At 35.7% G+C, this 26,293-nt stretch overlaps 2 protein-coding genes across 3 annotated transcripts; both read left to right on the top strand.

Moving 5' to 3' along the window:
• Positions 1–778: 778 nt before the first annotated feature.
• On the top strand, positions 779–21,382 carry LOC117964332 (solute carrier family 12 member 1-like). Of its 2 annotated transcripts, none has more exons than XM_058995132.1 (26): positions 779–1,373; positions 2,649–2,783; positions 3,236–3,311; positions 5,645–5,740; positions 6,308–6,447; positions 6,842–6,952; positions 7,976–8,087; positions 8,565–8,692; positions 8,932–9,016; positions 9,272–9,423; positions 9,966–10,073; positions 10,176–10,299; positions 11,155–11,256; positions 11,496–11,651; positions 12,004–12,103; positions 12,337–12,448; positions 13,460–13,600; positions 13,979–14,085; positions 14,172–14,254; positions 14,920–15,060; positions 16,468–16,599; positions 17,760–17,871; positions 18,450–18,536; positions 19,188–19,323; positions 19,648–19,715; positions 20,548–21,382. In XM_058995132.1, exons 1-26 carry the CDS (start codon positions 1,002–1,004, stop codon positions 20,681–20,683), a joined length of 3,252 nt encoding a protein of 1,083 aa, XP_058851115.1. In that variant the 5' UTR covers positions 779–1,001; the 3' UTR covers positions 20,684–21,382. The 2 variants fall into 2 exon arrangements, with proteins under 2 accessions (XP_058851115.1, XP_058851113.1); XM_058995130.1 differs by lacking the exon at positions 5,645–5,740 and adding an exon at positions 5,040–5,135.
• A 2,050-nt stretch (positions 21,383–23,432) lies between these two features.
• On the top strand, positions 23,433–26,293 carry LOC117429409 (deoxyuridine 5'-triphosphate nucleotidohydrolase). The gene is made up of 7 exons (XM_058995129.1): positions 23,433–23,613; positions 24,196–24,343; positions 24,630–24,721; positions 25,088–25,132; positions 25,522–25,596; positions 25,898–25,968; positions 26,049–26,293. The coding sequence occupies exons 1-7, from the start codon at positions 23,466–23,468 to the stop codon at positions 26,103–26,105; spliced, it is 636 nt and encodes a 211-aa protein (XP_058851112.1). The 5' UTR covers positions 23,433–23,465; the 3' UTR covers positions 26,106–26,293.

Genomic DNA, 26,293 nt, shown 5'->3' with positions numbered 1-26,293 from the left:
ATCTAACTTCAGCCAGCAACCAGCTAAGTTCTTCTCCACTCTGACAGACATGCTCAAGCGACACATCAGGTGCTTGGTGACATGGCAAAACTGATATATCCAACAAAGTGGCACCTCTTGACAGGTGGTGTAGTTTGTTATACTTTCAACTTTCTACCCATCCCACTGTGTGCTGTACACAACGTGGTGTATGTTTTATTCTTTCAAGCACTCATTTTCAATTGAACCGCCCCTTATATTGCTAAATTATTGTGGTTTTTTTTGGTGCCCCCATTGTTGCCCTAGACAGCCACCTATGTCCCTTACCCCTAACGTCAGGCCTGATCGTGGACCTAATTCAATTCACATTGGTCTGAAATGTACCAATTCAATCAAATAAAATACCCAACCCACATCCAAACCATTTATTGCATGATTTTATTATCTTTGGTAATAAAAACTTTAAAACACAAAATAACATCCAATCTCCATATAAACAAACCCGGTTCACTATATTAAACTAGTATCATATATACTGTATATTTGTGTTATTTACATGGACTTAAACAGTAATGATATTCTCAGAAGAGGTCATTTTGACTTGGTTAATCTTTAAACTGTGAGCCTGGTGTATCTATTAAATGCAGGTTGGTCATGCCCTTTCTATGAATTGTTAATTTGGGGTGTGCACCAATGGTATTTTCCAAAATCTCCTTATACAGCGGCCTCTGGATACTATAAAAGACAGTTGTTGAATAGCCTTGCCTCCCTATTCTACTTGTGTAGCACACACAAAAGAAAAAAACACATTTTAAGGAGACGAATAGTGACTGAAGTCTAGGACAGGCTGGCATAGAACACGGTACCAAATCTTAAACAGGTATAGGATCAAGATAATGTCTTCTAGATAAACACTGCAGTGAGTTAGGGAGTGTCTGAAATAGGCTAAGTTGTAATATATATAGATAGATATCGCATCTGTACATCAATCTAGAAAGAGAAATTTAAACACAAATTTAGTAATGGATGGAAATCTTCAGAGTCCCACACGATTTCACGTTAACAGAGTGACCGACAACCATGACACAAATGCAGCTTTTCAGGAAACCAGTGATGCCCCTCCACATTATGAAGAAACGTCATTTGCAGATGGAAGAAGTGGGCACAGGATAAGTTTCAGACCTGATGAAAGAGCTGTATACAACAGCATCATTCACAATGAGGGTGGATTCCATCCTTATGACACCATTTCCAATCCCTATTATCTGCAAACATTTGGTCACAACACCATGGACCCAGTGCCCAGGATTGATTTCTACAGGAACACAGGCAGTGTCAGTGGAGACAAAATCACCAGGCCGACCCTGGAAGATCTTCATGAAGTATTCAAAAAAGTAAGTGCCTTATAAAAGTAATGTCATTTTAATTTCCACAAAATTAAGCAGAAATGCCACAATTAAGCAGAAATGCCACAATGCTGATATATAACAGTAACAGTCAATTGAAGTGCATGTAAACAACATACATAAATACTGTTAAAGCAAACAGAAGAGGTACTGTGTTGCTTAAGAGAATGAGACCGGGGCCAGATTTATTAAGATATTTATAAAAATAAAAATGAAATTGTTAGTGTTACAGAACTTGTGACAAGCTACTTAGAAGGTTAATTGGTTTGAATCTATTTTATACTATAAACAATTGTATTTCCTTTCACAAAAGGGAGTTTAGGGCAAAATAAAAGACAATCTAAAAGTGCTACAAATATATATAAATGTATGAAAATACAATAAATGTACTGCATATATCAATGCTAACCTTTGTCTAATCTGATAAATTCTAACAAATGAGCATCTTCAACTGTAATTCATTTAATGGGTCATATTGGTCAATACTTACAGTCATAAGGACTGATCAATAGATAGACTCCATATTCACCGCTCTCCATGGTAATGTAGCTAACAAAAGAAACTCTTAGTAAATGAATAACTATCCCCTTAAGCATGGACATTGATTGCTTTTTATGGGACAATTTATGCTAATGTGGTGTGAAAACTCACATTAAATCAAAGAGCATGAGGTTCAAAGTGGTTTAGTTGAGTTTTCACATTAGTCTTCAATATCTGTCCAAAAAAAAATCCTCATTAAAATTGAACTTCATTATATTATCTTCATACTTGAACAAACCTTCTTGAATCTATTATTCAATGTATTTCTGGTGAGACACAGTATACCTTCAAGACAGGGCTCAGTCAGACTTCTGAATTAAAATAAAGACCCTTTAAACTGGTGGGGGTCTTTTTTATCCTTTTATTTTTTTTTTAAGAAAAGCTGCTTGTACCAAATACAAAATAAAGATCCGTCCGGCAACACAGAATGTACTGAATTTAAAAATGTTGGCTTTTGACTTAGATTATAAACACAATAGGTTATTGAATACTCAAAAGTGTTGAATCACATTTGCTACACCACTAAGCATTACAGAGTTCATGATCCGAACAGCGGCACATCTAAATGACACTACCCGTAAACTCATAACCCGGCTCAATCACAGGCCTTTTTCTACCATAATATTTAGTAATATTTGGCTTACTACTTATTGTACATCATTTAAAAAGAGAAGTAGTTACTGCAAAAATCTGTCATACAAATCCCTTTTTTTATTACTCTAGAATGTTGCAGCTGCAGCCCCAGGTTGTCCAGATGGGGCAGCCAACAGGGATGGAGGGCCTGCTGATGAAGAAGCAGCAAAGAAGGAAGAAACCCAAGGAGGATTTGTGAAGTTCGGCTGGGTGAAGGGGGTGTTGGTGAGTAAAAATACACCTTGTTGTGTGCTAAAAAAAAATGAACTGAGCCTCAAAAACATTAAGAAAAGGTGAGCCTACCTCAAGAAGTGCATGAAGCCTGAGCAGGTGCATTCAATATGTACTAAAATCAGCACTACAAGTTCTAGGAAGCTAGAATCTGTGTCAGTTTTGGGCAAACTGCCAGTGTATCAGAGTCAAGATTCAAGTGGAAAATATGGGAGTATCGTTAGCAGTGTCAGCATCATCAGCGGCCATATTAAAACTTTGTAATATAAATAGCTATAATCTAATCATGAGTTGAGGCTATTTCTAACAAGACAGCTAGGCTACCCTTTTCTTTTTTCTTTACTTGCCTACACATATTAATCAAATACATATTGCAAGTTGAAACACTGATCTCTTGTCGTATACATTTAGTTCCACTGTATATTTTCCTAATTTATCCAATCTAGGTAAGATGTATGCTGAACATCTGGGGAGTGATGCTCTTTATTCGTCTCTCATGGATTTTCGGCCAAGCTGGTATAGGTAATTATTTTAATGTTTAAACAAAGTTACATTTGAATACATGTAAATGAATTGGTTAATGATGGTACCAATTCCAAATGTGATTTTATATTCATGGTACTATAAAATGAAATAACAAATGTATTATTTAAATATCATAATTTTGGAAATGTATTATTCAACCTATAAATACTGTAAGAATTGTTCTAAAAGGGTAGTCATAAAGGTGTCCCACACTTATGTAAACCCTGCTCCCTTAGATTTTGTTATCATGTTTGCAATGATTCTAATGGGTTTTTCTGGGAAAGTGTTACATGGTTGTGACTGTGAGTTCTGGAGCTGCTCACCTTGACTGCCATAGACATATCTAATGTAGGGTATATCAGCTAAAGTGTCTTATGTACGGCAGTATACTGCCAGCAAAAAAAAAAAAAAGGAACAAAATTGTCTCTATGACACTGGCTCTAAGATCTATAAAGACACCGGTGGTCTACATAAGAACATAAGAAAGTTTACAAACGAGAGGAGGCCATTCAGCCCATCTTGCTCATTTGGTTGTTAGTAGCTTATTGATCCCAGAATCTCATCAAGCAGCTTCTTGAAGGATCCCAGGGTGTCAGCTTCAACAACATTACCGGGGAGCTGGTTCCATATCCTCACAATTCTCTGTGTAATACTCTGTCTAGACTATGTTACATATATCTATGATTGCCAAGTAGACCTGAATAGCAACTCCTGAACTCAGGTGAAAGAACCTCACTTACAGACTTATGAAAAATAAAGCAACAGGATTTTAGTAATTACTAAATGTCAGAAAGCGATTGTTGGGTTGTTCGTGTAGGTAGATGTGACTCACTGACCTGGGATCCAGCCAGACCCAAATAAAGCTGGGTATGTCCTGTTATGTCCTGTTAATTATGAAATATTCTCAATGTTCTTCAATGGATACTTATACTTATAAAGTACGCAAAAAAGTGACCCCTAAGCCGTTATTTAATGTTTCTTAACCTTGGAGGTTGGTTAAAGAGTAAGGTGCTATTTAGTGGTATAATTACATTTTCTTGTGAACATTGTAGATTATTTATGCATGTGGCTTATTTGGCACAAACTCTGTTCCTGACAAAATAGCACTAAAAGATTTTTATGATGCATATCTAATCACTGTTTAGAGCCAGAGGGTGCAAGCCAGTATTGGAAGTTTCGCATTTCTCAACTGCAAAGTCTTTGCTCTAGGCTTCTGTGCACAATTAGTTCTCTAAACGGTCTATTTGGTGACCAGACCATTAATTACTTTGTTTTTAAAGTATAAGTACAATAATAGCTTATGGCATAGGCAAATTAACTCATTTAAGTGAACTTGGGCAATGTGGCCAAAAGATTATTAACTATTTTTATATTACATATTTCCCCTCCATTGACTGTTCTCATAAAACTACACTAAAGTACAGTACAGTTGTAATGACTGTAAACAAGCGGCAGTTCAATTCCAAGTGAATTTTTTTCCAGGCTGTTGCACCAAAAAAACCCTCATTATCATCCTTTTTTCCATCCTGGTCCACAGCCATACACTGTGCTACTGCCCGTTAATAGATACAGCTAGTAAAGCTTCCTATTTTAATTTTCTACAGGAGTAGCCTAAAAATATTCAATTTATAGTAAGGCTTACAAAAGCTGTTGAGAAAGACAAAAAAAAGGACACCCCAAAATCATTAAGATGTAACTGTTTGTCTCTTACTTCATCACTGACAGGTCTTGGAGTTATTATTATTCTTCTGGCTACCATGGTAACTTCAATTACAGGGTTGTCAACCTCAGCCATTTCCACTAATGGATGTGTCAGTGGAGGTAATATATTTAGCATGGATCCTTGCAATATTTGGAGGTCCTCTCCAAATTTTTGTTTTACTTTACAACAGTAAAGTGAGTATAAAGTCAAGCTTTCCCGAGGTATTAAAATCCAATAGAAGTGGAATAATGTACAGGTACGGTACTATACCAACTTTCTACTTTATTTCTTGTGAGTGCATTCCAACAGCAAAGCCGGGCTACCTTTCTGAAGAAAAAAAAAGAAAGGATTTTCAGGAGTCAGGTCGTCACCTCTTTCTCAAACCAAAGGCATCAGGTCAAAGGCATCATTTGGTATCTTTCCCAGGTTCCTTGGACTCCAGCAGGAGCACAGCAAGTCCCCGCTATCAACAAGGAGAAATGATGTATTTCTTCCACAGCATGATGAGGGAGCATTTTTCTATAGAACAGGTATCCTAGTGACACGGAGGACACCAGGGCATGTCTGTGCACCTCATATTCCATGTATGAGGGGACTTTATCATTTGAAACACTTTTGATTTTTTCAGGTCTGGGAGTCATCGCCATTGGCTTAAGCGTGGTAGTCACTACCCTAACAGGTTTATCTATGTCTGCTATTTGCACCAATGGAGTTGTCAGAGGAGGTAATGTACTACATATGCATTTTCTAAGTGGGTATAAAAGTGACTCATCCAGTAAAAGCACTGCCACTTGAAGTTCACCAAGTGGCCAGTCTTGGTCTGGGACCCACAAGGAGTGCCGCATTGGCCTTTACCCTTGTGGGGTTAGAGGGTAAGAAAGTCAGCCAGTTGATGCCTATTGATCTTCAGTCCTCTAGATCGGTATGTAGGTCACAGCGGTCCAGCAACATTCGAATAGAGCATTTTAACTTGAAACTTGAATCAAAGCATAATATACTGTCATTGATACTGCATGATTATACTACGTAATATCCTCAATGCTAGTAATAGATACAGTCGCCTGTCCATTTACTAAAGGAAAGCGCTTCATAGTTTTAGTAAATTGAAAAAGTTATCCTTAATGATTAATAAGATAATCATAATGATTAATAAGATAATCATCACAGTAATAATAAAATGTGGTGCTACAGAATTGTAATTATGATTTATTTATTTATTTTGAACTGCAAACAGTATATATCTTGACTGATTTGAAAAAGTAAAAATGGATTGTATTTGGTCTTTTTACAGGCGGTGCTTATTATCTCATATCCAGAAGTTTAGGACCAGAGTTTGGTGGGTCTATAGGTCTGATTTTTGCATTTGCAAATGCAGTGGCTGTAGCCATGTATGTCGTGGGGTTCGCTGAAACTGTTGTGGACCTTCTTAAAGTAAGTTTAAACATTGCTAAATGCATGGCTTATGTGTCTCGGCTTATAATTAGGAAAAATGAGTTGGGGTAAATAAAAAAAATCATGGTAGAGTAAATGGAGAGAACACAAAAGATACACATTTGGGATAGTGCCTTCATCAGTTTGTCAGAAAATATAAAGCAATATTTTATTTTTATCTAAAAAAAAAATCAGCATTATCATGAACATTATTTACTGCACACGTTTCTTTTTTTTCCCCCAGAAATGCATTTTGATAGCAAATATATAATGCATTGATTCCTATGCAATTACAGCTTATATTTTTTAGTTACCACTAAAAAATGTGGTCCTTTATTTCAACAATCAAGGACCTGATGAATCCTTCATAATGTATATTATTGTTATTTTGCAGGAGAGTGATGCATTGATGGTGGACGTGACAAATGATATCAGAATCGTTGGATGCATTACAGTGGTGTTGCTGCTTGGGATCTCTTTAGCTGGAATGGAATGGGAGGCAAAGGTACACTCCTCTTTCATTTGAAACTTTGGACCACTACAGAACTGGAACCATTTTCTTCTTTTGAAGTTACCTTGAAAGTCATTCAAATTTTAAGGATAATCTGTATTTTTCCCTCTTAGACAAACTCACAAACTAGGGCATGTGCAAAGAAAAATCCTTCACCGTTTGTCTGAATAAGGGATCAATTGAATAAACTTTGGACTGGGAAAAGGGGTTTAAGAAATTACTTTGACTTAGTTTTCTTTTAGTTTGACCTCAGCATTGAATATTTTAAAGTTTGTTTTTTTCTTTGAGAAAATGTATGCTGTCTGTACAGCGCCTTATGGATTATAACTCAATTACAGCTTGAGCTCATAATATTTCTTTATTTTAGTACAATATGCAATATTATAATACACTAATCCACAAATGGTATGCATAATACCATACTTGTAAGAACTGTGTCAGTTCATATTAGGTTGCCTACACTCTGTGAAAACCGATGTGCCCATTTCTGAAACTTTTTGGATGGTACTGTATAAAAAAAAAAATAGTTTTCCTATAAAATTTTTGGCACCTCAGTACCTGCATCTCTTTGAATACTTAATGTGAATGTAAGTAATTGTAGTATATTAGAAAATGAATCATAAGCAGACATATTATTGGAACTCATTGAGAAGGTTGTCTGATCCAATAGGCTTACTATTCTTAAGTGACAACCCAGCTTATTTTATCTTGGCCATTGTAATACCTGCACATATTTCTTCCAATAACTTCCATTACCAGTAATTGCCTAGGCCCCAGTCTAGATTTCCATTTGGAAAGTCATTTTTTATTTCACTATAATAAGTTTGCTGGCCACACATTTTATTATCTGTATAAATACCTCTTATACATTTTCTTTGTCACCTTGACACAGTTTCTTAAGCCTCGGCAGAACTCTTGTTATCACCCTGATGGTGAGAGCTCTCTGTTTCTTTGGTTCCTTGTTCAGTAGCAAGGAAAGCAGCATTCCTGAGCTGTCTTTTCTTTTTTTAATACCAGGCTCAGGTCCTTCTACTGGTAATTCTGCTAGTGGCTATTTTTAACTTCTTCGTTGGATCAGTCATCCCCACCAACGAAGAAAAGAAAGCCAGAGGATTTTATAATTATGACGGTTAGTACATATAATATTTGTTTCTATCAAGGGCACAATAGTGTGGTGACAGTACACATCAAGAAACACGTTCAGCATTTCAAAGCCCAAACAGTTAATGTTGTATGAGAATGCAGTGTGATACATATCTGAAAACATCCCTGAAAATGGGTGAAAAAATGTATAGATCACATAATGGAAATATGATGTTTAAATACCACATGAATTAGTACAATGTATGCAAAAACGCATTCTGTAAACTACTGTATAATCCACAGGCAACGTGCATTGTCTGAGCACCTGGTCAGTCAAACTGCAGTCATTACATTGATAGGATGGTCTATTGAGTGTATAAGAGTGGGGTCTATTTTACTGATCAAAAGTTCAAAAAAGCAGTGGATTCTACACAACCCTAAAACTCATAACCGTGCTCTATCGTGGGCATTAAGATGTTCACTTCTGGACTTCACATCTGAAATAAGTGGATTTTTCCTGCAGGCGCTATATTTGCAGAAAACTTTGGACCCGACTTTAGAGATGGAGAAGGCTTCTTTTCTGTTTTTGCCATCTTCTTCCCAGCAGCTACAGGCATTCTTGCTGGAGCCAACATCTCTGGTGATCTAGAGGTAAGTTTATACAGCGCCTTATCTAGCTTTATAAAATACTGTACTCGATATCAAATAAACAAATTTAGCTTGAATAAAACATTTTCATAAATTGTATAGAACATGCAATCACCAACTACATTCTGACCATCCACATTTCATAAGACAGAACTGGCTAGTTTTATAATATATCCTATAATCATAATTTGTTCTTCCATTTCCAATTTTAACATTTTTTTTTTTTTTTTTTTACATTTAAGGATCCACAAGTCGCTATCCCCAAAGGAACAATGTTGGCTATTTTCATAACAACCATTACCTACCTTGCTGTTGGGATTTGCGTATGTAAGTATAAGTCTCTTTAGTGCCTAATCATTCAGAAAATGTTTTTAGAATATGTGTATGTCTGTTAAGATTGTATAATACATGTATGATTACTATTGCATTCCAATAAAGTTTAAGGCAGATGGAAATTACTGGTGCATACCTCAAGTGCATCCTCATGGTCATTTTATATGGCCTCATTACAGAAATTCCTCCTTGCTAAGACTTACTTTAGGGTTAATACATCTCTCATCCTTCTGCTTGGTCCTTATGTAGCTGCCACTGTTGTGCGAGATGCGACTGGCAGTCTTAATGACACCATCACCCCTGGGATGGCCTGTAATGGATCAGCAGCCTGTTCTCTGGGATACGACTTCTCATCCTGCAAGACTGAACATTGTGACTTTGGTCTAATGAACAACTTCCAGGTAAAAAAAAACAAAAAACAAAAAACAAAAAAACAGTATGAACAAAATAAGGTGGTTTACAAATTATTACACTTTATACTTTTTACTATCTTTTTAGAAAATTAGATCTTTGCTAAATATTTGAAACCTTTACTTCTGCCTTTAAAGCATAAAGCAAGACCAGGCTAATACAGTGACCTTTTAAAGCCTATTAAGACCACATTCTCTCAGAGCTTTTCAATTTGGAGAGCCGAAGGTCTCTCTCTTATAAGACCACCTCTGATGTCCTTTTATTGAGTCACATGTGATGGTTGAAACAGAGAGACTCCGCTGTATGGAACTCCTATCAGCTTGGCTGAAGGAGCTGGTTCTTCTGCTGCCCTGGTAGAGTCCTAGTTTTGGAGGAAGATGGTTGTGAGTTCAAATATGAGACCCCTTGTGAAGAACTCCTACCCAGGTTAGCTGATGGAGCTGCTCCTTTAGCTCATCTGGTGAGTCCTCTCTTTGAAGCCAGAGAGTACTGAGTTTAAATACTGACCTTCTCTGTCTCCCTGCTCCTCTAGGTGATGAGCATGGTGTCTGGATTTGGTCCTCTTATAACTGCAGGGATTTTTTCCGCCACCCTGTCCTCAGCCTTGGCTTCACTCGTTAGTGCACCAAAGGTGTTTCAGGTCAGCCAAACTGCAATGCAAAAAAAAAAAAGAAATAAATACATCTCAAGTTTGCAAGATTTAGCTGTGGTTCTGATTAGTTGCACTGTTTTTTACATGTAGGCTCTTTGTAAAGACAACATCTACAAGGCACTCCACTTCTTTGCTAAAGGGCACGGCAAGAACAACGAACCTCTCAGAGGATATGTTCTGACCTTCATTATTGCTGTTGCATTTATTCTGATTGGTAAGTTGTGGCGGAGTGTCCCGCCCCTATTATTATTTGTATTATTATTTGTATTATTTTTTACGGCGCGGATAAAAGCGCTGCGTCTTTTATTATTATATTTAAAAACCCCGTGAGGATGCATGACTGATCAGCTACTGATTATTTAAGTAGCTGACAGTCATGCATCCTTACCAAATGCGTGCAGACTCTGGCCGAGGGGTAATAAGATAATTAATAACTAGTTAACCCCTCGGCCAGAGTATAAGAAGCGGCAACTGTCCGTTCTGCAGGGGTTGAGTGTAGAGAGGAGAGTACGGGGAGCGGAGAGAAAGAACGACATTTAAAAACAATTGCTAAAACTCCAGCACGACACTTACTTGTTTGTTTATTCGTTTGGCCCTCGTGCCCTTTGGTTTCTGTTTTGTTGTTTTTGTTTAAATCTTTTGTTTTGTTTGTTTGTTAATAAATCCACGCTGAATGCAATTGCATTCAGCTTCACCCGCCCATCCACTGTTTTGGTTTCAGTTACTTCCTGGTCCGTGATGTCACCACACCTCACCACTGCGAGCCATCCTGTCACATAAGTGTTTAGGTTTTCAAATGTACCTTTTAAATAGATATACTGACCCCATATTTGATCAAAGCTGTTTACTATAAATAGAAAAAAATAGCGAGAAACAATAAGGACTCTGAAGAGCACAACAGCTGTGACAACTGTGACCAATAGGGCCCATAGAATTACTGATTCAAATACCAGCTAGAATAAAGTATTATTTTTTAACATTACATTTTACATTTCATATATTGAAATACATTTACTGTGGATATATTTAATCTTTAATATGGTTTTTTTTTTCATTATTATGTCTTTAGCTGAACTGAACACAATTGCACCCATCATCTCCAACTTTTTCTTGGCTTCATATGCCCTCATCAACTTCTCCTGCTTCCATGCTTCCTATGCCAAATCACCAGGTCAGTATTGTAATCTAAAAGATGTATATTCAGTATGTTAGAAAGAAAATATCCCATTTAAAAGTAGTTATCCCAAAGAATGCCAGGAGTGGAAAGTGGAAAGTGAAAATGGTGAGAGCGTGGGAATTGATCTCATTACAAAATATACATTTGTCTTGTTTTATTTATATAAAATCTTATTTTAAAATGATTTCACAATTCCAGTGTTTGCATGACATGATCTACCACATGTCCCACAGGTTGGAGACCGGCTTATAAGTATTACAATATGTGGGTGTCGCTGTTTGGGGCCATGCTGTGCTGTGGTGTGATGTTTGTCATCAATTGGTGGGCAGCTTTGATCACCTATGCCATTGAGATCCTCCTCTATATTTATGTAACAGTCAAGAAGCCAGGTGAGATACTGTTTAGTTAGCATGCTGTAGTAAAAATATCATAACACTGAATCATTGAACATTTTGTATAATATAATGTTCACAGTCCTTTACAATATATACAGTATTATACCACATTTTTCAAAAGGGCAGTAACAATATTAAGACCTGTTTTTGTTCACACGAGTACGCTGTAAAAAAAATATCATAATCAGTGACTAAGTTTAGAATTCATATTTAAATGTTTAAAATATATAAAGCCTGCACACTTGTGATCCCAAGTAGGCGGTAGCTATGTGTATTAACCTTCATTATGCATGATAGATTGTTTTACTGTGTCAAGTTATGTTAACTGTGTACTTGTTTCTGATAGATGTGAACTGGGGGTCATCCTCCCAGGCTATTACTTTTGTTAATGCTCTGAATGACGCGCTGGTTTTAACTGCGGTGGACGACCATGTGAAAAACTTCAGGTAGGAAGGAAAGAATACCTGGAGCTCATTTCACCTCAATGTACACCTTGATAGAAAAAGAATGTGTCTCAAAATTCTGCAGAGCTCTTTCTAGACCTTCTTATCTTGTAATGAATAGTGGCTCAGCATTTTAAGATGTTCGATAAAGAACCGCTGCTGCCCTTGTCAGGATGTATGGGTGATATATCTGAATGGCTGTGTTGTTCTAATATCTGGTCCATTTTGTTTTTCAGACCACAGTGTATCGTGTTGACAGGAGATCCAAAGACTAGACCGGCTCTGCTTGATATTGCCCATTCATTCACCAAGAACTATGGGCTGTGCATCACCAGCAAAGTGTTTGTTGTAAGTGTCCTTTGCAAATCATCCTAATATATATATATATATATATATATATATATATATATATATATATATATATATATATATATATATATATATTCTGTAGTTATTGTCAATTTGTCAGACACACATCTAGAAAATGCAACAGAAGTAAAACATTTTTAGTTAAATTAATAAACTCTTGTTATGTCTTTGCAAAGGTTCAAGAACATTCTTAATTTAGACGTTTGAACCGGCTCCAAATGTACTTATTTGGTTATTTCATATCTTTAGGACATTCTCATAAATCAAATTCTAAATACTAGGAGCTTTCAAAGCTTGATGTAAATGCTGAATTAATTGTTCCACAAGGACTGTTGAAATGTATCAATAAAAGGCTTTTCAATGTAATTTGAAAGTCAGTCCTGCAAACTGTATAAGGAAACCTGGGGGTTTAAATTCAGATTAGCTGTTCAAGGTCAAAAACCTTAGAGGTGAATTTCTGATAGCTTCCAAACATGTATCCCTCATGTTTACATTTTGTTGTTTTATCTTTGCTTAGTCTGTTTGGGTATTTTATTTTTATTTTTTTTTACTGCCCTTTTGTTCTGCGCATTCGACTCTGGATTATAATTGTTTTGAAGCTAACTTTATACTCAGTATAGTGACAACTTTATGAGTACTAGTACAGTTACATAAATTATATGACCTACAGAAAAAGTTGTATTTTTTTATTAGCCACATCAGCAAACAAGTAAGTCAATGTATGGAATACTGCAAAGAGAATGTTGTGTGATAGAAGTTTGTGTGACAGAATGCCCCACTAATGCATTAATATTCATGTAAAGCCACTTTGCAGTAAACTATCGTAGCTAACCTATCCTTGTTGTTTACTAAAAACTGAAATAATAATTACTGGGACATTCTTTATGAAGGAAATAAGAAAACACATGTACACATTAATAAGTTGAACTATTAGCTATACTGTAATCTTCTACTGTAAATTTATTTGTCACTTTTGTTTATCATAAACAGGGGCCACGAATACAGACGGTGAAAGAAATGAACAGCTCCATGGAGAAGAACCAGACCTGGCTGAACAGCAAAAAAAGGAAAGCTTTCTATGCAGCAGTGGCCTGTGATAACTTCCGTGAGGGAGTTAGGAGTCTTCTTCAAGTAGGTTGACATGGTTACAGAGTCTCAAATGAAACAGCAGTAAAGCTTTATATTCATGTTTATTCAAAGAATAGCATTAAAATGAATGTTTTTTTCACAGACTCAAGCATTTTCTTCATTTTGGAGAGTGTTTGTAATTGTATTTCCTTTGTAATATTCTGAATCAATGCAGAGGCTGGAGAAAATATATGGTCACATATGTCTGCAATTGTGAATGATCTTTTCCTCTGCCTGTAAGGTAATCTGTTCTGTACAATGTGATATCAGAGGGGCTCAGCTTTTCTTTACTTCCCAGAATAATGTAATTCCAGTTTCACTGGTAGTTTCATGATTACATTTATATATATTTATATATCATTGTATGTTTTTGTTTATTAGGCTTCAGGTGTTGGTCGCATGAGGCCTAACACACTGGTGATTGGATTCAAAAAAGACTGGAGAGATTCCAGACCCAAGGATATAGAGAACTATGTTGGTGTTTTACAGTAAGTACTTGTTTCTTTTGATTTATTTTCAAGTGGGTGAGTTTGCCACAGTGTTGAATGAAATATTTGTTTTGTTTGTTTTTCAGCGATTCATTTGATTTTGAGTATGGAGTAGTGATGGTAAGGATCAGCCAAGGGTTTGACATCTCTCAGGTTCTGCAGGTGCAAGGTAGGTGCCCATCTGCAGTCAGATATAGTATGATATAATAAAGTTTGTCTGCATCTGAAAGAGACTCCTCGTTAAAAAAAAATGTCAGCAGCAAGTGCATATTTCAAATGTAGGTTGATGAAAGTATTCTCAATTAAAATATTGTAATCCAGCAGTGTTATTAAATATATCAAATTTGTGCTGGTCTTCATTTGTTTTGAAAGCCTCAACATAGTGTGAGAATATATCATCCTATTGCTATTTGTATTAATTATATGCAAATGAGGGAAGTGCTTTGTTGCTTTGTCTGGGTCATGAAGAGTTACCAACTAATTGTGTCTGCTTCAGTGTACAGTATATGGTGACATCAATTGTAAATGGTAATAGCTGAAATAGTGTAACTAAATAAACTGCATAAATAATAATAATGAAATACATTTCTGCACTGTATACACCTGGTCTGAATTTTTATTATTGAGGGGATGTTAAAAGAATAACATAAAGAACAAGGAGCCGTGCTATGTTATGATGAAAAAAGAAATGTAACCACCCCACTTATTTTTATCCTGAAAATTCCTTGAATGAAGATGCTTCCTGTTTAGACTGGAACACGTTTTGCCATGTTATACCACTGCCCTTTTACTCAGTTTAATCATGCATTTATACTCCATTTATATTTATTGCAGAAGAGCTGGAGAGGCTGGAGCTGGAGCGGCAGGCACTTGAGGCTGCCATTAAAGAGGAGGAATTTAAAGAGGGGAAGCATGGAATCCGTGGCCTTTTCAACAAAGCCAGCAGGTTTAAAATGTCTAAGCCAGATTCAAAAGGTACTTCAAACACAAACAGTACAACCCAGTGCTTGCAGCAGTTTTGTGGTACTGACTTCACTTAAATGGCTATTAAACTTATGATATGCGAGTGTTAGTTCTATGACCAGGGTTTGAAGCCACATTCTCCTATACAACAGGACAATGCAGCTAGAGATACTTACTCATTTACTGTATTCATCCTTCACATATGGTTTGCCCAGATGGAACAAACAGCAGTTGGTTTTGTCATTTGAATTCCCTTTCCAAAAGACTGACGGAATCAATGAGGTATGGCACTCAGCAGGTTGACTGGTTATTGTTAAAAGAGTATTCTCTCAGGTTGCATTGCAGCTTTGTAAAAGATAGCATGCAGTAGTGTTGCCTGTGAGCCTTTTAGAACTCAAAAGGGTGTCTCAGGAGAGAGCTGTCTAGCTTCTCTTATCTTGGCTTGCTCATTGAAAGTCTAATACAAGAATACAGCAGGGAGACAGTTTTGTGGCCTTCAATTTCATGTCCAGACGCTGACGAACGACGACTGAAGCCAGTAATGAATTTATCTTTTTTGGAAGCAAATCTACATTTAGAAAAACTAAAACAAAATCACTTAACCTTTTTTTTAAATGGCACATTTAATACAATGTTCTACATAATACTGTTTCTGCTATAGACAAATCATGTAGATTAACTTAATTTAAAGCAAATGGCCTGGCTTTCTATGAAGTGTGTCCAATATATCCCTTATTGTACCATTAAAGTGCTTTAATTATTGATGGAGCTGGTTGAATGGATTGTTTAACTCGATTGGCTAAAATAATCAGACAGGAGGACACAACACTTAAAACAGAATAGTTATGCCTAGTCCCACCTAAAGAGAAATCCATGTGTATGTCAAGCTGAGTGAGATGCAGCATCTTGTTGGTGCAGCTTATTCCCTGTTTTACAGATGATTGTCCGTGGTACTTTGGGAACTTTTAGGGATCTATGAGGTACACTGCATTTACAGTGATCGAAAGATAGAACATGCCCAGTTCATCTTAACCAGACTCTCAGAAAATGACAAAGAGCTCCATTTCTCCTGAGCTAATCAATGGTAGCTTTCTCAGATATATACACTGGTATTGCTTCTGTGTTAAAAATATGTTCGTTTGTGTATTAACGTTATGAAACCATATAACGTTATGAAACCATAATCTATAGTAGCGCTTGTGATTGTCTGTATTGTTTTTATTAAAGACATAAGAGAGGACCCTATTTTAATTGTTTAAAATGCTGTCTGTATTTAGATCTGCTGCTGTTCAGATCAACTGAATAGAGCCCAATGTCTTTGTTTATCCTCCAGCTACATATGCTTATTACAACAATCTCTCGGCAACACCAGAACAGATTTGTTGTCTGTCTTTACTGTACATTTTCTTTTTTATATAGAGACCACCATGAACTCAGCTCAATCAATGCATGTGGGAGACATTAACCAAAGGCTTATGGAGGCAAGCACCCAGTTCAAAAAGAAGCAAGGAAAAGGCACCATTGATGTGTGGTGGCTGTTTGATGATGGAGGTAAGAGATGAACTATATCTTATAACAATCTTCCACCATGGATGCAGCATCCCTCATGGGGCTGTGATCTTAAACTATTTTATGATTCAGAAAGAATCGTATTCTGTAACCATTTTGTCAAAAAACAAATCCTTTGTGAAGTTAAGGATTTTGAAACGTGCCGTCTTTAGTAACTTTCACAAAACAGGTAGGAATCGTTTAAGATTCAATCTTGTATTAACAAACACCGGGTTTTGCTAACAAGAAGTTTTGAGACTTCTTAAACCGGTTAATCAACTCCAAACAGGTTACAATGCGTAGATGAAATCAGGATTCTCATTACCCATCTGTCTGTGACTTATAAGTCAATGGTATGAACTGGTAGTACTCATTCATTTGATAACTAGCTTTAAGATTAATTTCCTTTTTAAAATTTGCTGAGCTTTGGGAGCTCTGCTAAAGTGAATAGCTGAGTCGAGTATTCTCTTACACATAATTATCTTATTAGTTATGCACTTTATTGATTGCATGGGTATCTCTGTATCAACAATAAAGTACTTTCACAAGATTCATCATTGATAGTTTAACGCCTTTATGCCAAGACTTGCATTTGACTCCAGCAGAATAATTGTATAGGAGGAAAATTATGCTTTTAAATTGCCATAGAGCAAGCATATATTTTCTAGTATAATACGACAGCATCCCCAGCTTGTATGCCACTCAGTAAGTACACCGTACAATACAAAAAGCCTTCTACAGACATCTGGGGTCGCAAGAGGATATAACAGTAGTTTCTAAAAGGTCTGAATTACTGGACAGATAACAGTGTTCTGTATTCTCCGATAAAGGCAATTGTGCTGAAACATTAAATTGTCAGTGTGCTTGTAAAATAAAATCCTTTCCCTATAATATCTTCAATCAATCACATTTATACTCCTTTGCAAGGTTCATATATACAAGTGGGCTCCGGCATGTTGTCGATTCTTCCACAGCTAAATACTCCAGGAACATCCACACTCCCGAAAGCATCTACACATAAATCAAATGTGATATCATCTCTAGTGAATGTCTGATGAGTGGCATACAGACTTAAACTTGTAATATAACACATATTTATGTTTAGTTGTTATTATAAAAGACAGCAAACCAGTTGGCTATTGTAATTTGTTCTGCTATTTCAGGCTTGACATTGCTGATCCCTTACATCCTAACAACAAGAAAGAAGTGGAAAGACTGCAAGATTAGGGTCTTTATGGGTGGAAAGGCCAATCGTATTGATGAAGACAAGGCAGCGTACGCAACAAACTTTTATTATTAGTATCATATTATCCTATCAGCTTTTGGTTACCAAACTTGTAAGGATTTGGTAAAGCTGTTGCCACAGCATTATTGGAATTACATTGAGAAATCTTTATATGCTTTGTTCAGTTCGGGGTGGTTGGTAAAATAATACCAGCAGGCCTGCTGTATGTTTCATTTTCATAACTTAATTTAGACTTGAATTAGCTAGGGGAAAGAGTTACTGACTAATGCAAAATATCCATTAAGTTGTGATGTATATTATTTTAATTAAAATTGAATAAAATGTTCTGGTAGCTAGATAAATAAAAATGCTCTTAGCTGCTGGCTAATGTTTTTTTTTTTTTTTTTTTCTTTTTTTTTTTTTTTACAAAATGTAATTGTAGTTATGTTGTACTCGGTCACGCAGTTTCAAATATTTATTAATCCTGGAGCATCCATAAGAGATACGATGGATCAGGATTATGCTAAAATATGAATGTGTAATTGTTTGAAATATTTCTGAGCAGTAAATACAGGCCAGTCAATATCAGAAGCTTCACATTTGAACTATTCTTGTCATTTTCTCCTAGAATGATTTCACTCCTGAGCAAATTCAGAATACAGTTTGTTGACCTTTATGTTGTCGGAGACATCAACACTAAACCAACTAAGGAGAGGTAAGAAACGAGTGAATTATTCTACTAACAAAAAAATCACATTCATATGACAAAACAAAACTCAACCACACCTGCTGTAGAGCTCTACCTTGCATTCTACCTCCAATTAATTGCCTCGTCTTGCATTATAATATTTGTAAAATACATTACTGTAAGCTGGGGTTACATGGGACAATGTTGACACTTTTTTTGTAATAACTACCCTGTATACTGTTAAAGTTTAATTATACTGTTATTCTTTTAAACCTAAGTAAGTGATATATTAGCAGATATACGTGGGCTACTTTATAGTGTACAGAAATGAATCAGATCTCCTGACTATATTTCTTATTTTCTACATAAAATATATGAACAATATTCCAAGACTGTGAGATTTGCTCACAATAACATAATTGTATATCATATTTGGGGATCTATAAATAGGCATGTATAAGACATTATCAAAAATGTGTTTTACAATATGAGAGGTATAAACTGAAAATGCTACTTAGAAAGCTTCATATAGAAGGGTCCAATGGTGAACGACATCTAAAAGTATCCCCAGTTTACGATGATAAAAAATAAACCGTACATGTTTTAACTTAGAAGTTTCGCACTCTCTGTGGGGACCGCCTCAGTTATAAAATGTATTTGTACACCTTCGCTTTGCAGCTGGAAATTCTTTGAAGAAATGATTGAGCCCTATTGTCTCCATGAATGCTCCAAAGACCCTGCAACAGCTGACATGCTGAAGAAGGAAAGCCCTTGGAAAATCAAGGATGCAGAGCTGGAAATGTGCAAGGAAAAGGTAAACCATTGTCTAATGAATAACGATTTGTAAATGTAGTTTATCATTATTATTATTATTTATTTCTTAGCAGACACCCTTATCCAGGGCGACTTACAATTTTTACAAGATATCACATTATTTTACATACAATTACCCATTTATACAGTTGGGTTTTTACTGGAGCAATCTAGGTAAAGTACCTTGCTCAAGGGTACAGCAGCAGTGTCCCCTACCAGGGATTGAACCCACGACCCTCCGGTCAAGAGTCCAAAGCCCTAACCACTACTCCACACTGCTGCTAACCATTGCAACCTTTTTTTTTTTTTTTTTTTTTCAATACAGAATTACCGGCAGGTTCGTCTCAATGAACTGCTCCAGGAGAACTCCAGAGCAGCTAACCTCATCATTATGTAAGTACAGGCACGGAGAAGGTTTATAAACTTCATGGTCAAAACGGAGAAGCAGACATTCAGTCAAAATAAATATTATAGGACCCAACGGACTACATACCACTTTAGTGGTATATACAGCAAGAGGTGTAATTTTACATTATTTAATACTGTTCCTGAATGGATGTTTATTAAAGCATTTATAACAACAACATATTTGCTTTGTCTTGAACTCGCCATCAGTCACGAGAGCTGGGCTCCCCTTCCATAGCCACATTAAAGAAAGTTTATTCAACAACTTGCAACTTCTTTTATATATATATATATATAAAAAAACTTTTTAAAGCTAAATAAAATACAGATTTTAAAAAGCATTCTTTTTACTGCTTAAAAACAGGTCTCAACAGATGTTCAGTGCTCATGTGTTTTTCTTAATTCAATGTAAATGTATGTCATGTAAAGAAACTACGGGTCCTTTTTTCATGGCCTCTTTTAAAAAAGGGTAAGTAGGTTTAAATGTCATTGTATTTATTTTGGAATTTTTCCAATACCTTTTTTATGATGTTTACATACATAGCTCAGATATATCATTTTTATAAAGTCTCTCTGTATCGACCTGTCATTATCTGTGTCTGTAGAAACCAATAGCCAGCTCATTATAATAATTTTAAATATATATATTAAAAAAATCACATGATACAGTGACCTTTCAACTATGCTGGCCCCACATACCAGCCCAGACAACACCATGTGGATTCTGTGGATTCTGATCTGAACTTCTAGGTTGGTATTGCTCACAGTGTATGTATCTATGTAATAACTATGGTAACACATCATTTTCTTCTATTCCCAGGAGCTTGCCTATAGCAAGAAAGGGGTCTGTCTCTGATTACCTGTACATGGCCTGGCTGGAAATTCTTACGAAGAACCTGCCTCCCATCATGCTGGTCAGAGGCAACCACAAGAGTGTGCTGACATTCTATTCTTAACAAATGCACAACACATTTAGACACATTTTTAATGTTTAAAACAAAATCTAATCAGCTGTAATAATAAAAAGAATTCTGACAACAAAGTGAACAACTGGCATCTGCTGCCATCTAGTGATAACCCTGTTTTATGCACTGTATTAAAAACTAAATTGTCAAAAAAAAAAAACTGGTGCTGCAAAGATTATTATTATTTGTTTATTTAGCAGACACCTTTATCCAAGGCGACTTACAAAGACTAAGGTATGTGAACTATGCATTAGCTGCAGAGTCTCTTACAACAATGTCTCACCTGAAAGACAAGGAGCACAAGGAGATGAAATGACTTGCTTGGGGTCACACAGTTAGTCAGTGAGGCAGGATTTGAACCAGGGACCACCTGGTTACAAGCTATTTTCTTTAACCACTGGACCACACCTTACACCAACACACAATTGAATTGATCTTCTCTACACTCTACTGATGTGATGTTCCAAACAAACTTGAAATGTATTACTTGTTCAAATCCTATTATTATACATAGAGGCTAACTCCATAACTGGTGAGCAAAAAAAATGACTTTGTTCCATTTGAACTAATATTTTCTTCAAGCCTTTTTTTTTTTATTCCTTGTAATATTCCTCCTCTAAACATGTCCAGACATAACTTATAAAATCAATGTATATCAAAAATTGGCTTCAAATATGCCAAGCCATGTTGTGCAACTTTTCTTTCAATAATATTTATATATATATATATATATATATATATATATATATATATATATATATATGAGATTTTATTTTTTGTTTAACCCTTTCAGTCCTGAGTTATTTATGCCGAGCTTAATAATAAACTCCTTTAATAAATATACAAGAGAATAGGACAAAGAAAAACCAAACATGTACATATATTTATACAGTACCTCAAACTGGGACCTAGGAATCCCGTAAGGTTCCAGCATGATTTCCCACCACAGCATATGTTAACACACGGCGCTAAGGTAAGACTGGACCTTGAGGTCCTGCCAGGACTGAAATGGTTAATTGTTGCCTTACATTGGATGGCATATGATGACTAGGATGCACTGTACCTTTTCAGATGCTTGCAATTATGTCTGGGTAATAAACATTTCATATATTACATTTGCATGTGTTGTTTTGCTCAATTCTGAGTAGTTTGTTATATTTTTTTATTTTCCATACTGCCCAGCCCTTGTACAGTTTACCTGGCTGAAGGATGTATTTATTCTGTTTGCATTTAAACTTCACTTGGTTATGCCACTATAGCTGTAGAGACTCAAAATAGACCCATTTAAGATTATTCTACAGAATAACTTTATAGTACAGCTGCTTTATATACAAGTTGAAAAAAAACCACAGGTGATTAAAAAGCTTCCTGTATATTTTTTTTAACAAACTGCTGCAAGAACTTAATTTAACAGTGCACAGCAGAAGGACACAGTAAGGGTAATAAGGGTATTTAGGGTTAGGGCTAGGGTTAGGTTATTTAGGGTTAGGGCTAGGGTTAGGTTATTTAGGGTTAGGGTTAGGGTATTTAGTTTGTGAGTCTGACTTATGTCTATAAAGAAAAGAAAAATAATGTAGCTGATTATTCCAGTATTACATTAGTAAGCTTGTTAACTTTTCCTATAATCCACACTATTATTATTTATTTCTTAGCAGACACCCTTATCCAGGGCGACTTACAATTGTTACAAGATATCACATTATTTTTACATACAATTACATTATTTTTTACACATTATTTTTACATACAATTACCCATTTATACAGTTGGGTTTTTACTGGCGCAATCTACTTAAAGTACCTTGCTCAAGGGTACAGCAGCAGTGTCACCCACCAAGGATTGAACCCCTAACCACTACTCCACACTGCTGCCACACTAAACATATATTAATGAAGCCATCAATGCTGCATCTTCCAAACTAAACAGGGATACTAGATCAGTAGTTTCAAGGCAGGTCATAGACCTGTGACAAAAGAAACTTGGTACGGACATTCATTACCATAAATTATTGGTGACTTGTTGTCTTTTCCTGTACTTCTGGCTTTTTAACTGGTCACTCAGACATTTTACCACACATTCTTATCTTAAGTTACAGCTTTAGTTAGCAACGTATTGTATTTCATGCAGGCCATGGCATAGGTGGCATTACTTTAACATGAAATGACAATGTATTCTTTCAACAAAACACTATGTATATTTAAACATAAAGACACATATTATTTATAGAGATTTTCTTTTGAGCCAATTGGATTTACATTATTTGAATGTTATTATCTGCCATTATCTAAATTAAGGGATTTTTATCATTCGGATTCGATCATACAAAGAAATAAGGCGAGTGCAGTTGTAAAGGGTTGGGCACAATCCAAATACTGAAACATGAAAGAAAATGTTTAAATTGGAATTGATGATGATGATGTTGTACCGTATCTGGATGCTCCACTGGTACGTGATTCAGGTAGGTTTGGAGAATACTGACAACAGTGATATTCATCTGAAAATTATAATATTAATTCAATTCAGCTTACTTGTGTCCATGTATGTATAATTGTATTTAAAATATACGACTCGCAAAAATAAGTGCATCTGGAATGTCATTAAAAGAAGTGCGTGTCTTATGCAATGTTATAAACGCAATACCGGTTTTTTATTTATTTATTTATTTTTATGAAACTCAGTGCAGCCAGCATAGATTAATTGGGTCTGCACGTCTGATTTGACGGAAGGAAATCGTACAGCCATTTCAGTAGCACAACCCAAAGTGCATAACAAAATGGCTCTTGTCTGTAAACATCTTTACCTTTGTAGATATTTTCTCCTAAACTGTCGTATATTCAAATCTCCATTACTTCGGAGTAAAAGAATTCTACATCAATATTTTCCAAAAATGAAAATGCCCAGAGGGAACGGGAAATGTAAAGGTAATGTAGAGATTAGATCAATATTATTGACTGCATCAATTAAGCATGCACTGTAGACCACAATCACTAATTGTATGTAAATATGAATGGTTTGTGTTAGTTATAACACTATTACTTGTGTGTATTATGCAGTTGGTTACGCAGTGTGACGTCGCAATACTGCTTTACTATGAATTTGAACTTCTGGAAACAAAACGTAAAAATGTGCACAGCACGCAGACAAGCTCTCGTTTTCCTCTCGTGAGATGAGATTTTTTTTTTTTTTTTTAAGTGCTTTATCTGTAGTCATGGCGACCGCTTTGTCAATTGATTCGTAAAATATATAAATTTAGACCTCATAAAGTAAATTTAATTCTAGCTAGTTTCGTTTTATTAAGAGTGTTTTATATTTTATTTTGAACAAAACTGTTTGTTTTTATTTTTTTAAAAAGGGGGCGAGGTGTATGTGGCGCGAAATATCAAATTCAGTTGATTTGGCGGTAACTATAGAGAGTGCAGCTTACACTAAACCAGAATTAAATACCGGTAATTAATTTGTCTCAATTAATGCTTAATTTCTATTTAAAATGCCCTGCTCTCAAGTAACCGAAGTTACCGGCACCTCGCCTGCAAAAAGTCTGAAGGAAATGCATCCTGAGGGGAAAATGCTGCTGAAATTTGCCAAACTTTCTGAACATGCTACCTCTCCAACAAGGGGATCTACAAAAGCGGCGGGCTATGATTTGTACAGGTTAGTGTATGGATACAGTAATATAAATTAACTTTTTGACATGTAGATTTATCTACCTGCAAGATGCCAGCTTGAAACGTGGCAGATCTGGCTACATTAGTACATTTTCATAAAAATTATGAACTTGTGTGTAATTGTCAAGTACTTTTATTGATTATTTAATTAAGCATGCATTACTTTTCTCGAGCTGAAATGCTGAGAGAAACAAGGCTTCATACAAATGTGAATATCTGTACATTTTACCGTAGATATTATAGCCCTCTTATTGATTAATTTTTCTTTTTAGTGCTTATGACTATGTCATTCCCGCTATGGATAAGGCCATCGTGAAAACTGATATTCAGATAGCTCTGCCTTCGGGTTACTACGGAAGAGTAGGTGAGTAGAATTGAGCTTATCTTCTGCATACAATACTGCACCTAGAGAATTATAAATGTGCCATTCTGCACATTTTCAAATATTTGTATCCGTGCCCATGTAAAGTGTTGTGTACAGACTTGTGTCTTCAGCTCTGTATTACTGCCCGCAAACATGATTCAAATTAATTGATGTCCATAATATTATTGAGTGTTATTTCCAGTAGGAAAGTCAGCCACTAATGTGCTGTAAATTGAGTTTTATTCCAGGTGTTTGTTTTGTTTCTTTACACACTGTATTACTTTTGCATGAAATTCATGCTTGTAGATCTGTATAAATTGCTCTTTGTGGATTATTCATTTAATTTGATATCTTTTTCTCTCTTAGCTCCAAGGTCTGGATTAGCAGCAAAATATTTTATTGACGTTGGAGGTACATTTGTTAATCATTTTATTTTTATATACAGTGTCATTTTTAGAGAGAGAGAAACTTGCTACTCATTAATTCAGTCTCTCAATACCAAACTCAAAATTCCAAACATTTCAAGCTCCCCTCCTCCACATCCTGGGTTGCTCAACTCTCAAAGCATAAATACCTCATTACCAGTATGTGTGGCTGCCATTAGAGCAATTTAATTTGCCTTGTGATTTGGGGGGGGGGGTTGTATATTTATCCTCCAAGGTCACACATGCCTGTAGTTAATGGTCTATAAAGGCTTGGTAACAGTTTTTTTTGTGTTCTGTATAGGCACAGTTACTGTATTAACAGTATAGTTCTACAGAAATTCTTTATAGTAACATTTATTTGTCTTAATTTTACAGCTGGTGTTGTTGATGAAGATTACAGAGGGAATGTTGGTGTTGTGCTCTTCAACTTCAATAAAGACAGTTTTGAAGGTGAGTCATCAACCCCCCCCCGCCCCCAATCTATATACAGCATAGTCCTAAATGTGGATCTAAACTTTCAGACTTAAAACATAAAACTTTTATAGAGTGATATTAATGGTATTTTAATCAATCTGTGAAACTTCTCAGGGATTAGGTTGAATCTAGTTTTAATGGCACACTTAGGTATGGTCCAAAACTATTGTTGAAATGTAAAATGGCAAGACCTGTTTTTTTTTTTTTTGTTTTTTTTTTTCAGCTTCATAAACTGATTCTATATAGTTTATCTAATTTCTTTTTTTTTTTTTCTCAGTTAAAAAGGGTGACCGAGTAGCACAACTAATATGTGAAAAGATTTGCTACCCAGAGCTTCAGGAACGTGAGGCAAGTTGTATTTATATATTTCAGTGTGTGCTGTGATGTGCAGACTAGGACCTGTTTTAATTATTCTAATTTTCTTTTAGACCCTGGATGAGACTGAACGTGGAGCTGGTGGCTTTGGATCTACTGGAACAAATTAAAGTGGAAGTTGCTACATTTTGTTGTGTTGAAAAATGGTCCTGTTCTAAAGGGCCAATTTATTGCCTGTTTTAATAGTATTAAAAGTAAGCATTAGCTTAAATGTATTGATGTTTATTGTTATAGAAGGGAGTGTGTATACCCATGATGTATAATAAAACATGCTGCAGTCTAGAGTTATCATTCAGAA

This window comes from Acipenser ruthenus, chromosome 21 (genome assembly GCF_902713425.1).
Source record: "Acipenser ruthenus chromosome 21, fAciRut3.2 maternal haplotype, whole genome shotgun sequence".
Taxonomy (NCBI): domain Eukaryota; kingdom Metazoa; phylum Chordata; class Actinopteri; order Acipenseriformes; family Acipenseridae; genus Acipenser; species Acipenser ruthenus.
The sequence above is the reverse complement of the archived record's forward strand: the minus strand, read 5'-3'. Positions and strand labels throughout refer to the sequence as shown.

Excerpts from the sequence above, each read along its gene's own strand:
- LOC117964332 (XM_058995132.1), top strand. The coding sequence starts at position 1,002 with ATGGATGGAAATCTTCAGAGTCCCACACGATTTCACGTTAACAGAGTG. Across the intron at positions 8,693-8,931 it reads ACATCTCTGGTGATCTAGAG|GATCCACAAGTCGCTATCCC; the intron begins GTAAGTTTATAC and ends TTTACATTTAAG. Across the intron at positions 15,061-16,467 it reads GTCTAAGCCAGATTCAAAAG|AGACCACCATGAACTCAGCT; the intron begins GTACTTCAAACA and ends TTTTTTATATAG.
- LOC117429409 (XM_058995129.1), top strand. The coding sequence starts at position 23,466 with ATGGCTCTTGTCTGTAAACATCTTTACCTTTGTAGATATTTTCTCCTA. Across the intron at positions 24,344-24,629 it reads GCGGGCTATGATTTGTACAG|TGCTTATGACTATGTCATTC; the intron begins GTTAGTGTATGG and ends TTTTCTTTTTAG. Across the intron at positions 25,133-25,521 it reads ATATTTTATTGACGTTGGAG|CTGGTGTTGTTGATGAAGAT; the intron begins GTACATTTGTTA and ends TTAATTTTACAG.